Source organism: Mustelus asterias, chromosome 8, assembly GCF_964213995.1.
Source record: "Mustelus asterias chromosome 8, sMusAst1.hap1.1, whole genome shotgun sequence".
Classification (NCBI taxonomy): Eukaryota; Metazoa; Chordata; class Chondrichthyes; order Carcharhiniformes; family Triakidae; genus Mustelus; species Mustelus asterias.
The window spans coordinates 128,191,323-128,204,840 of NC_135808.1; the positions used below are offsets into that span (position 1 = coordinate 128,191,323).

The 13,518-nt window shown below is 42.3% G+C and overlaps 1 protein-coding gene across 1 annotated transcript in view; it reads left to right on the plus strand.

Moving 5' to 3' along the window:
* Positions 1–381: 381 nt before the first annotated feature.
* gipc2 (GIPC PDZ domain containing family, member 2) overlaps positions 382–13,518 on the plus strand; it is a 76,755-nt gene continuing 63,618 nt past the window's right edge. Inside the window, exon 1 of the mRNA XM_078218949.1 lies at positions 382–751. Coding sequence (XP_078075075.1) covers positions 680–751 — 72 coding nt within the window. The 5' untranslated portion in view covers positions 382–679. The remainder of the gene's footprint in view (positions 752–13,518) is intronic.

The window sequence follows — 13,518 nt, forward strand, 5'->3', positions numbered from 1 at the left end:
CGCTGACTCTCTTGTGAGGATGTTGAAGACTTCAGGGAGTATGTGTACACTATTAAGGGCATTCTCATGGTGTCCTGTGTCTTGCCATTTAACTCATTGCTGTTCTTAGGGTGTATATGTACACAAGCTAGCTGCTGAATTTTCTACATTACTACAGTAACTGCACTTCACAAATACTTCATGGGCTGTTTAAAAACTTTGTGAAAGATGCTGCAGTTTGTTCTTTCAGAGTTGGGCTTTATTTCAGACATGGAAATGCTCAGTATGCATAAGTGGAATTTTATTTGGTCAAAACTCCTTTGGGAATACTGATATACGTACATCCTGCATTTCTCTGCCACATGGTTCACTTGAAGAGCTGTCCATGGGCGTATCTCACATCCTCTCTGAATCTGTAACCCCATCTGGCACATTCAGTTAATAATTGTCATTTTCTTTATCCTATTTTTGTTTAACTCAAAGTTTAGGCTCTAGTATTTGTATTAGATTGCAACTTGTTTTGTGCTCTTCCTGTTGAATCGAGCCACGAGTCCCTACATTTGCAGTATAATATTGCTGAAGTTGTCGTCATCGAGGAACAGCTTTTGGTTTTTAAACAAAATTGCTGTCAGTTGATAGTGAGTGGTGCAATTGGGAACTGGCAGATGGAAGGTTTTGTACACCAAAATCAGGCTGCTACATGGACGATGAGGGAAATCCTCTGCATCCTGTTTCTAAGGAAAAGATTTTGTGCCTGGAACTTCGGATAACGGTCAGCTCTTACTACTTAGACTTGAATATTACACTGATCCTGTTTAAGCTTTGTTTGTCCTGCTTGAAAACCTTTTATTGGATTGTAAATGAACAGTGTAATAGCTTTTTCTTGGAGATCTTGTTTTCCAGCTCTTGTCAAATTTTATTGCAAGTTGAGATCTTAAATATTCAGCCCCTTTTCCTTGTGTGCCTTGTATTTCCTTGTACTTTTAATAATTGCAAAGTCCAATCGAGCATGCTCAGGAAAGGAGAAGAAATGCAGATGTAGTGAGTAATGTAGTATTTATATGCTGCCTAGCATCAATATTTAGATAGAGGTTTTGGAATGTGACGCTGCTGACTCACTTCATTCATTCTGGTTGAAGCAAACAGTATAAATGCATTTAAGGGCAAACATTAAGGGTAAGCATTTGGGAGGAAGAAATAGATGGTTATGGTGAGATAGGTTTAGTTAAAAACAGATGGGAGGAATACATGCAAGCGCTTGGACTGTTAGGGCCAAATGGCCTGTTTCTCTGCTGTACATCTTATGCAATCCAATGAGATTCATAGAAAATCATTATGTAGCAATATTAGATAACAATGTTTTTTTTTGCTTTTACTTCCTTGTGGTATTTCATATAAGCCCTAGCTGGATTGGCAGAAAAGACAGTGGCTGGAAAATGCCTTCAAAGAAATAGTATTGCATTCAGTGTCAACATGTATCATTCCCTTGAAGCGGAAAGGTTGGGCAAATAAATCTGGAGCACTCTGGGTCATGAGAGATAGAGCTGAAGATGAAAGTACAATGGAGAATATAGAAGGCTGAATGTAGAAGAGTGAGAGTCCTGTTTGCTTCAGTCTAGGCAAAGACTTCATTTTAAGATATTTCTGCCTGTGCAACTAACTCTGCTAAGCTTAAAAATTGGTTTCCAACTTGCCTATATGTAGAATCAGATGGCTAAAGGTTAGCTAGAAATTGACTGCATTCTTGAAGGGTACACAATGCAGACAAACACATTTTTCATAACAGCAGCTGCAAGGAATGTTTTCCTAGACTGAGAGCGCCTGCAAAAAACGTTTCCAATAATGAGAAAAGAATTGAAATATAGTTTGGATTTTAGTGTGTGTTTTCAGTTTGTTTTTGAAATCTGTTCAATGTGTTCAAGCTCGGTGCAGGGGCTGGCAGTAGAAGCCAGTCTCCCAAGTCCCCTTTCTCTTTTTGCTTCTGTCATGTTAATTTTTTAAAAGTTCTGTTCAATAAAAGAAAACCATTTAAAAACTCATATCAATGCTGTCCCATGGCTGTTCAAATGAATAAATGGACCCAACAAAGGGCCAGAAAAAACTGAAAAGGAACGCATGGAGGGAGCAAGAAAAGAGACTCCCAAGGTCGTCTTTAAACATGTAAATAATGAAGGGATGTTTAAAAGAAAGAGTAGGGCACATTGGAGATAAAAAAGGAGACTTGCATGTGAAGGCAGGAGAAATACTGCAAGTATTAAATGAGTGCTTTGCATCTATCTTTACAAAGGAAGAAGATGCCCCCCTAAATTGAGGTGAGGGGGGGTAACTGGTACCCTTGGGAATTTGTGATTGAGAGGAAGGTGGTGTTTGGCTATTTTTACTTAAAATTGATAAGGTACCACAACTGGATGAAAGGCATCTAAGGATACTGAGGGAGGTGAGCGTGGAAACTGCAGAGGCACTGGTGGTGATCTTCCAGTCTTCCTTAGACATGGGTGGTGCTGGGGAACTGTGAATTTTGCAGCCTTGTTCCAAAAGGGGTGCAAGGGTAATGTCAGGAACTACAGAACAAGCAGTTTGACTTCAATGTTCTTCAGGGAATCGAGGGATATGGACCATATAGAGGCGAGAAAATGTTAGGTTAGAGAGGCATGTGTCGGCACAGACTTGGTGGGCCGAAGGGTCTGTTCCTGTGCTGTACTGTTCTTTGTTAGGAAAATATCTGGAAATGATAGTTTGGGGGAAAATCGGGAGTCACTTTGACAGGTGCAGGATCATTAAGGAAACCCAGCACAGATTTATTAAGGGAAAATCATGCTTAACTAAGTTGCAGGAGTTTTTGAGAAGGTAACAGAGAAGGTTGATAAGGGCACCACTGTTGATGTGGTGTACATTATTTTCAAAAGGCCAATGTAACACAACAGACCTGTGAGCAAAATTTTAACTCATGGAATAAGAAGAAAAGTAGGCACTTGGATAAAAAATTGGCTAAGTGACAGGGGACAGTAGCGATTAATAGTTGTTCTTCAGATTGGAGGAAGATTTGTCGTAGAGTTCCCTGTGGTCAGTGTTGGGACCCTCACTCTTTCTGATGTATATCCATGATGTAGACTCTTGTGTGCAGGTTATGATTTCACAATTTGCAGATGATACGAAGATTGGAAACATTGTTAACAGTGATGAAAGTCTTGAACTTCGAGAGGACATTGACATACAGGTGGATTGGGCAAACGAGTAGTAGATGAATTTTACTTTGAATAAGTGTGAGTTGATTCATTTTGGCAGAAAGAATGTGGAGAGAAAGTATAAAATAAAGGGGGAAACTCTCAAAGGGGTGCAGGAGCAAAGGGACCTCTGTAATTGTACATTTTTGACTTGATTTATTGTCACATGTATTGTGAAAAGTATTGTTTCTTGTGTGCTATACAGACAAAGCATACCGTACGTAGAGAAGGAAAGGAGAGTATATAGAATGTAGTGTTACAGTCATAGCTGGGGTGTAGAGAAAGATCATAAATCATTGAAGGTGGCAAGGCATGTTGAGAGAGCAGTTAATAAAATGTATAGTATCCTAGGTTTTATTAATAAGGGCATATTTTATATGTTTCTATAGATGTAGCTCTTGGGGCTAAATGGATCAAACAATATGGGGGGAAAGTGGGGACAGGCAATTGAGTTGGATGATCAGCCATGATAAATTGCCTCCTTGTATTTTGTATGTTTCTATTGAATACAAGAGTAAGGTGGTCATGTTGAATTTGTATAAGGCACTAGTTAGGCCTCATGCTGCACTGGGTCCAATTCTGGGCACCATTCTTGAAGAAGGATGTGAAGACATTGGCGAGAGTAATGAGGCAATTCACAAGAATGATTCCAGGTATGAAGAATATCAGCTTATGAGGCTAGATTGGAGAGGTTGGATCTGTTTTCCCTGGAGAAAAGTAGGATGAGAGGAGACCTGAGGTATTCATGATGCCGCAGTGTATTTGCAGTATTGCGTGCAGTTCTGGTCACCACATTACCAGAAGGACATGGAAGCTTTGGAGAGAGTGCAAAAAAGGTTCACCAGGATGTTGCCTGGACTCGAGGGTGTTGGCTATGAGGAGAGATTGAATAAACTAGGATTGTTTTTACTGGAAAGATGGAGGCTGAGGGAGAGCTGATAGAAGTCGGCAAAATTATGAGAGGCATAGGCAGGGTGGAGAGTTGGAGGCTTTTTCCTAGGATGGAAGTGTCAATTACAAGGGGGCACAAATTTAAGGTGAGAGGGGAGATGTGCGGAAGAAGTTACTCATGCAGAGAGTGGTGGGTGCCTGGAACGCGCTGCCAGAGGAGGTGATGGAAGCCGGCACATTAGCAATATTTAAGAGGCATCTGGATGGGTACATGAATAAGGAGGGAACAGAGGAATATGATCCAAATACGGGAAGAAGGTTTTTTTTGTTTAGCTCGGGCATCATGATCGACACAAGCTTGGAGGGCTGAAGGGCCTGTTCCTGTCCTGTACTTTGTTTTTTATATGGACAGGGTAAATAGTGAGAAACTGTTCCCTCTAGGAATACATCTACTAAAGGGCACAGATTCAACAAAGGGCAAAACAGTGATGTGAGGAAAATCTTTTTCACCCGGGGAGGGGGTGATTGGAGTCTGGAATGAGTTTCCTGAGAGGGTAGCGAAGACTGGTTCATAGAAATCATAGAAACCCTACAGTGCAGAAGGAGGCCATTCGGCCCATCGAGTCTGCACCGACCACAATCCCAACCAGGCCCTACCTCCACATATTTACCCACTAATCCCGCTAACCTACCCATCTCAGGACTCTAAGGGGCAATTTTTAACCTGGCCATCCTTGGACTGTGGAAGGAAACCGGAGCATCCGGAGGAAACCCACGCAGACACGAGGAGAATGTGCAAACTCCACACAGGCAGTGACCCGAGCCAGGAATCGAACCCAGGACCCTGGAGCTGTGAAGCAGCAGTGCTAACCACTGTGCTCCCGTGCCGCCCCAATCGAGGTATTCAAAAGGGATTTGGATAGCTATCTGAAAAGAAATAATGTGCACGGTTAAATTGATAAGGTGGGGAGTGGGTTTAGGTAGAATGCTCTTTTTCAGAAAACAATGCAGACTTGATGGGCTCAACGGCCTCCTTCTGAACTGTGAAGGTTGAGTTGTTCCTACCTGTGCATTCAAGGGTGGTCAAGGGTTGAGTTTAAAATCCTGTTTTATTTGTGACCTCTGGTTGAACTTGGGTGTACAATTGCTGTCCAACAATGAGGATATTGATGGGTATTTGGCAGCAGTGTCACCAGATTCAAGACCTGGTTAAGGTTACTAATTAAAATACAGGTTCAGTACTTTGCTATTTCAAACAGTGCAAATGCAATGCATCATTGGGTTACTCATTCATTGGCCTCTTGTTTTGAATGTCAACAGTGTTTTTGGATGTCTTTTAATTAGGATGGTGGATGGCTCTCACCTCAGTCAATAATGTTAATGGTTGATCTAGTGAACAGGTCTGTTGACCAAAATGATGTGGGGAAATTGATTTTTGAGTCACCATTCAGACTGCATGTTTTGCATAAAAATGTTTATTCTCTTAGGTTTGTAAGGTTTATTTGAGGTGTTTAAAATTAAATTTATTTTTTCTGGTGGGGGAATCCAAAACAGAACAAGAGTACACCGTCTTAAAATGAGAGGTAGGCCATTATGAATTAAGATCAGGAAGCACTTTACTTTCCCACCCTCTCCAAAAGAAATTACGTCCTCAGACTGTTGGAATTTCCATTACAAATTGCCTGATTTTTTATTAAGGCAATGTTATTAAGGGGTATCAGTCAAGGCAGCATTTGACTGAGTGTGGCACCAAGGATCCCTAAAATAAAAGCCAAGTACTGTAGATGCTGGAAATCTGAAATAAAAACAACTTTAACTCTAAAGAAGAGTTGTGCTGACTCAAAATGTTAACTGTTTCTCTCTCCGCATATGCTGCTCAACCAGATGAGTTTATCCAGCATTTTCTGTTTTAATATCTAGCCCCATTGATTAGGATCAGGGGTCATACTCAGCACAAAGAAAAGTAGTTGTTGGGAGGTCAATCATCTCAGTCCCAGGGGATCGCTGCAGGAGTTTCTCAGAGTCATGTCCGGCTGAACCATCTTAGTTGCTTCATCAACGGCCTTCCTCCATCATAACACGAACATTTGCTGCTGATTGCGCAATGTTCAGTATCATTTGCAACCCCTCAGACATTGAAGCAGTCCGTGTGCATATGCAGCAAGACCTGATGAACATTTCAGGTTTGGGATCATAAGTGAGGGCTGAAGAATAAATGCTGGTCTTGTCACTGATGTTTAATCATCCCGTGAAGGAATAAACAATGAAAGAAGTTAATGTACAGATCAGCCATGATTTAATTGAATGGTAGAACATGCCAAAGAGCCAAATGACTTGCACAAAAACGGAAAATGCTGGAAAATCTCAGCAGCTCTGACAGCATCTGTGGAGAGAGAAATCCAGCATCCGCAGTATTCTGCTTTTATCATAGTGGCTCTATTCCCTCTTCACAGATGCTGTCAGACCTGCTGAGATTTTCCAGCATTTTCCGTTTTTGTTTGGGATTCCAGCATTCAGAGTATTTTGTTTTTATCAGAATGACTTGCATCTGTTTTTATATTCCTATCCTGCAGTTATTTATCTCAGTCATTTTCTATCCCAGTTTGTTTACACAGCCTGGCTCCCATCTAAGTTGTGTGAGCTACCCATATATTTACTCGTGCTTGTGCAATTTTGTTTAACGGCTGTCTCAACCATTGGGCCTGTGATTACCTGTACTTGGTGTTTAACAAGTCTCCAGATGTAACCCACACCTGGACGAACTAAACCTTGCATTGTGCCGCTGGATCCTGGGAATGTCTTGGAAATTTTATATATTCATTGTTCAGTTTTACTGGAATCTTGGTGATTTCACTGCTACTTTTGAGCAATCTGTTTCAAACATTTAGCTTCAGTAATGTTTCAAATTTCCCCTTTCCTCTTGCCACTCCTCTGCACTACCTGCCGTAACATGTATTGCAGCATCTTTGTGGAGACCTGCTTATTTTGGAATAAGTTGCAGATTAAAATCAAATATGCTTGAAATGACTTATCCATTGAAAGCACATCTCTCCTGACTGTCTCAAAAGTGACAATCTTATAGTTCCATGAGGAGCAACCCTACCAAAACTGTCCTAGCTGTTACCTGTACCTCCATTAATTACAGCTGATCTGCAGCACTACCATCCACCTCTTTGCCTGCATAAGTCCTTGCCAACTTTGTCCTTTGAGTTTGATTCTATTTGAATGTAAGTTAGGGTGACCTAGGTGTCATCAATCACAAGTCAGTTTAACACTTTATAAAGTGATCCAAGCAATGAACTTCAAATTATGGTTGAAAACAAAGTCACCGTACTAAATCAAAAAATAATGTTTCCTATATCCCTGACACACACTGCAGTTACTCCGGTGCTCAGTGGTCATGGCCTCGATGGACACTGCATGCCCCTTAGGTAAGGATATCCGGGTGCCTTGGAGGGAAGATGGGTAGCAAGATTGAACTATCCCATTGGTTGCATTCCACTTGGACCCTAATCACACACCACATCGTCAGCAAAAGGCTGGATGACTTTTGTCTTTACGATGGAATCCATCTATGGCTTTGTCCCATTTTTACCTCTGCGAACTTCTCTTAGCTGGCCATTGCTGTTTACTCATCTGACATTTGAAAGTCATTCATAGCTACAGTACCATGATTGACCTTTTTGAGCTTTCTGGCCTCTGGGATGTCTCTTCTCATCCACCACCACATTCCCTTTGTCATGTCCCTCTACAGCCTGCTTTCGAATTTCAGCTGCGGCACAAGTGGATGGCATTGCTGCCTCACAGCGCCAGGAACTTGGGTTTCACAGTAACTTCATTGCAGTGTGAATGTAAGCCGACTTGTGACTAATAAATAAAAATAAATGCCTCGACTGTCACCACCTAACTTGTATTCACCTGGCCCCCCCTTGCACTGTGGAAACTTTTTTCTGTGTGTGAGGAGAGCTCTTGAAACAAATAACTGTAGTCGGGACAAAATCTAGGATTATTCAGAAACCATGTGGCCCCTGGATTCTGACACGATTAGCTGATCTTTTTCTTGTGACATTTCTTTGGTCATGCTTAGAGAATGGATCCGTTCATGAGCCAGGTGTTGAGAGAGAGGAACCGGTTGGATCAGTACAGTTTGTTGTTGCATTAATTGAGTTGAATGTCAGTCTAGAAGCCAAGTTTATTCTGTGAAAATCCTGAAACTGGATAATATTCTCCTGAGGTTATTGATCCCACTTTAGTTCACTTGTTTTTGCCACTTCCTGATGTGCAAATCAGCCTGGCTTATAATATGGAATGGTTTTGGCAACTGTTGCATACGTGTGGAATTGGTGCTAATACGAAGTCTGGACTGAGGATGTTTGCAAAATATCCTGATCCACTGGTAATTGTAACCTCTATGGATGTCTTGGAGGTCAATGATGTGCGATACCATCAGTGTAAACCATTAATTAAAATATTGGGTGACACGCTGAAGGATTTCACTGTCCCTGATGGCAAATGTGGTTTAGTTTATAATATTCAATATCCATTGTAAATAGTTTCTGTTTATTTACTCGATTAAACTTTTCACAATTTTAATCATCTCTAATAAATCCTCCTCTTGGTCTTCTCTGTCTTAAGGGAACCACAGTAAGAAGTCTCACAACACCAGGTTAAAGTCCAACAGGTTTATTTGGTAGCAAATACCATAAGCTTTCGGAGCGCTGCCCCTTCGTCAGATGGAGTGAAAATCTGTTCTCCAACAGTGCACAGAGACACAACATCAAGTTACAGAATACTAATTAGAATGCAAATCTCTACAGCCAGCCAGGTCTTAAAGGTACAGATAATGTGGGTGGAGGGAACATTAAACACAGGTTAAAGAGATGTGTATTGTCTCCAGACAGAACAGCTAGTAAGATTCTGCAAGATCAGGAGGCAAGCTGTGGGGGTTACTGATAATGTGACATAAATCCAACATCCCGGTTTAGGCCGTCCTCATGTGTGCGGAACTTGGCTATCAGTTTCTGCTCAGCGACTCTGCGCTGTCGTGTGTCGTGAAGACCACCTTGGAGAACGCTTACCTGAAGATCCAAGGCTGAATGCCCGTGACTGCTGAAGTGCTCCCCCACAGGAAGAGAACAGTCTTGCCTGGTGATTGTCGAGCGGTGTTCATTCATCCGTTGTCGTAGCGTCTGCATGGTTTCCCCAAAGTACCATGCCTCGGGACATCCTTTCCTGCAGCGTATCAGGTAGACAACGTTGGCCGAGTTGCAAGAGTATGTACCGTGTACCTGGTAGATGGTGTTCTCACGTGAGATGATGGCATCCGTGTCGATGATCCGGCACGTCTTGCAGAGGTTGCTGTGGCAGGGTTGTGTGGTGTCATGGTCACTGTTCTCCTGAAGGCTGGGTAGTTTGCTGCGGACAGTGGTCTGTTTGAGGTTGCGTGGTTGTTTGAAGGCGAGAAGTGGGGGTGTGGGGATGGCCATGGCGAGTTGTTCGTCTTCATCAATGACATGTTGAAGGCTCCGGAGGAGATGCCGTAGCTTCTCCGCTCCGGGGAAGTACTGGACGACGAAGGGTACTCTCTCCACCGTGTCCCGTGTTTGTCTAAGGGAACCACTCAGTTTCTCCATGTCGCTTAAAAATATCATCATTGGAGCCATTTTGATAAGTCTCTTACACTTTCCAAAGCCCTGATGCCAGTTGTGAACTGTGATACCCAGAATTGGTGGCAATACTTCAGCTGGGCTGAACTAGTGTTATATACAGGTTTAGCTTAACTTCCTAGCTTTGGTACGGGTGGCACGGTGACAGTGGATAGCACTGCTACCTCACAGTGCCAGGGACCTGTGTTTGATTCCCGGCTTGGGTCACAGTCTGTGTGGAGTTTGCACATTCTCCCCGTGTCTGCGTGGGTTTCCTCCAGGGTGCTCCGGTTTCCTTCCACGGTCCACGGATGTGCAGGTTAGGTAGATTGGCCATGCTAAATTGCCCCTTACTGTCAGAGGCCCTATTTATAGTGTACAGGTTGTGGTTTGTGACATACCCGCACATGTCCAGATGAAGGTGAATGCATGGGGGGTATGAGGCTGGGGCCTGGGTGTGATTGTGGTCAGTGCGGACTCGATGGGCCAATTGGCGGCCTCCTGCACTGTAGGATTCTATTTTTTAAAAAAAGCCCAAGAGGCGATATCCTTTATTAACCTGTCCTGCCACCTGTAAAGATTTGTTCATGAGCACTTGCAGATCGCTGTGTATTAAAATCATACCACTTAGCATGTATTGTCTTCCTTCATTCTTCCTACCAAACTGCATCACCTCAGGCTTTTCTGCACAATCTACTTAATATTAATATTTAATCTTGGACGATTCATATGAAAAGTGCAGTTCTATTTCTTGATTACACCTTATTTCATCTTGACATTTATTTTCAATACATATTCTCATTTTGCCAGTTTCTCTTTTCAAATGTCTCATAGTCTTCAAGTTTTTTTATTAATTAGGAGATCACTGCAGGAAGCAGGGCTTGGGACCTTTGGTATTTATCATGTATGTATGAATGACTTGGAAATGGGTATAGAGGCAAAGGTTTTCTATGTTTGACAAACATTTAAGCAAATGGACAGGCAGGAAAAGTCCAGCTGCTTCATCCAGCCTGCCTCACATATGACGAGAATCATGAGTAAATACTTATACAATCAACCTACCCAGTGTAAACACTTCCCTGTGGCCATGTAATCTCCCTAGAGGAACAAAGAAAAACTGGAAGGTATCCCAACAAGGCAACAGGCTAATCAAATACTGAGGGCCTGGATAGATTTGGGAGCTGAGTTTGTGGGTATGGTAGATTCTTTTCATTTGAACAAATGCAAAGAGAGTTGGGAAGGACAAACAATGGCAATATAAGCTCAATGGTTTGCTTATATAGCCAATGATATTTGGGAGCTACTGAGAGATACATTACTGCTTCCACAGATTGAATTATGGCTTCAGCAAAGGCAGTACAGAGGATCTCTGGCTGTATCTAAGGTAGTCATGATGTGGAGATGCCGGCGTTGGACTGGGGTAAACACAGTAAGAAGTTTAACAACACCAGGTTAAAGTCCAACAGGTTTATTTGGTAGCAAAAGCATTTTGCTACCAAATAAACCTGTTGGACTTTAACCTGGTGTTGTTAAACTTCTTACTGTATCTAAGGAACAGGAAGGGGTTGAGTTTGTACAGAGTGCTGACCTGGCCTCACCAGGAGTACATTGCCCAGTTCTGATTGCTGTATTATGTGAATGATATCCAAATATTGGAGTATGCAGCAAAGGGCAGCTGAATTGAAAGTGGGGATTAGGCATGAGTTATGAGAAGAAGCTGGAATCTTTTAGGCAGGACAAGATAAGCCTCGGGCGAAATATTCACATCCTACCTAAAAAGCACAGGAAAGACAAATGTCACATGGGAGATTACATTGAGTCAGACTTGTATTCCATGGAAAATATAAGATTAGAGGGTGATTTGATTCAATTTTTTAGAATTTTGAAAGGAATCAATAGGGTAGATTGAGAAATGTTCTTCTGCAGGCTTAAATCAGTGGGACACAACCTTAAAGTTAGAGCCATATCATTTAAGAGAGAACTTGGGAAATATTTTTTTCCTGAGAGGAGTGGTAGTAACGTGGAATGTTTTCCCCACAAAATTTTAAAATCTATTCATGTTTGCTAGCTAAAAGTATTAATAGTTTTGACTGTCCTCTGAGGAAAGATTGAGAAGACTGAGCCTATATTCGCTCGAGTTGAGATGAATGACAGGTTATTACATTGAAACATGCAAAATTCTTAAGGGACAAAAGAGGGTAGACGGGGGGTGGGGGGGGGGGGGGGGGAGTGGTTGGTGTTATAGAAGCAGGTGGGAGACAGTCTTAGCCCTAAAATGAGGGGCTGGCTATTTTAGGCTTGAAATGAGGAGGAATTTCTTCACTGAGGGTAGTGGCTCTTCGCAGTCCTCTGTCCCAGAGGGCTAGGGAAGCTGAATCATTGAGCATGTCCAAGACAGAGATTGATTGATTTCGAGATACTAATGACATGAAGAGATATCAGGAGAGTGTGGGAATTTGGTGTTGAGGTAGACAATGAACCATGATCCAGCTTAATGGCAGAATCGGCTGAAGGGCCTACCCTTGCACCTGCGTTCCTATGTTAAGGGATATAGAGCTAACTGGACTTAAGATCCAGTTGAATAGCAGAACAGGTTTGAGGGCTGGATAGCTTGCTCCCATTCTTATGTCAAGAGTGGTGACTATACGGAATTGATTGCCAAGGCAGTAAGTGAGGTCTGGTTGTATCAACGAATTCAAGAGTTGCATAAGTACAGTATGTGGAAGAAAAATTAATATAGCCATCATAAAGTAATGGTCTCTGGGAATGACCGATGGGAATTCAGTTGTCTTTCCCAATCCTGGGCATTCTTATGTTCCTGTGTCCCTTGGTTTTCTAACTAGTCACTACATGTTCTACAAATAGGGTGGCACAGCGGTTAGTACTGCTGCCTCACAGTGCCTGGGACCCAGTCTATGTGGAGTCACTGTCTATGTGGAGTTTGCATGTTCTCCCCGTGTCTGGGTGCTCCGGTTTCCTCCCACAGTTCAAAGATGTGCGGGTTAAGTGGATTAGCCATGCTAAATTGACCCTAGTGTCAGAGGGATTAGCAGGGTAAACGTGTGGGATTACAGTAATAGGGCCTGTGTGGGATTGTGGTCGGTACAGACTCGAAAGAGTTTCTTTCTGTACTGTAGGGATTCTATGATAAATGCTAGCGTAAGATGGTGTCCTGTGCCAACATGGCCCCCTTATGTGATTCAGTCCCACTCATTCACAATATCAATCCACTGTCTGCCATCTGTTACGTTCCCACTTTTGTTAGTATAAAGGAGCATTAGGTAACCCCAAAGAATAAAGCAGGCACTCGTGGAGCTGTGTCACTCAAAATACCTCAAACTGTTGGTGGTTTCATTATTTGCCAATGTTTGCACAGGCAGGCTAACTATTCCTGCAATTTAAGGCAGTGGGAATGTACTAAATGGTGGGTAGAGCTCAGTGGCTGCATTCTGTGGTTCTGTACACAAGGGCATTTTGATATCGTTTGCTGTAAGCTTGTACAAACATGTAATTAATTTTGAATTGACATGCCATGACGTTCTGCATTCAATCTATACATCTTATTTAAAAATGCAACCCAGTGGTGAGATTGTGGCAGTGCTCAGATTAAAGTTCTGTGTCTGATTGCACAACCTATTAAAATATGAGTTGTATTGCACATTTCACAATTTGAGGTTTTCCCAAAGTGCTTCAGAGCCAATTAAGTGCTTTTTGAAGTATGATAGTGGGTGAAATTTAATATCTGAGCACTTGCTCTAATTTTTAGGTTTTAGCTGATT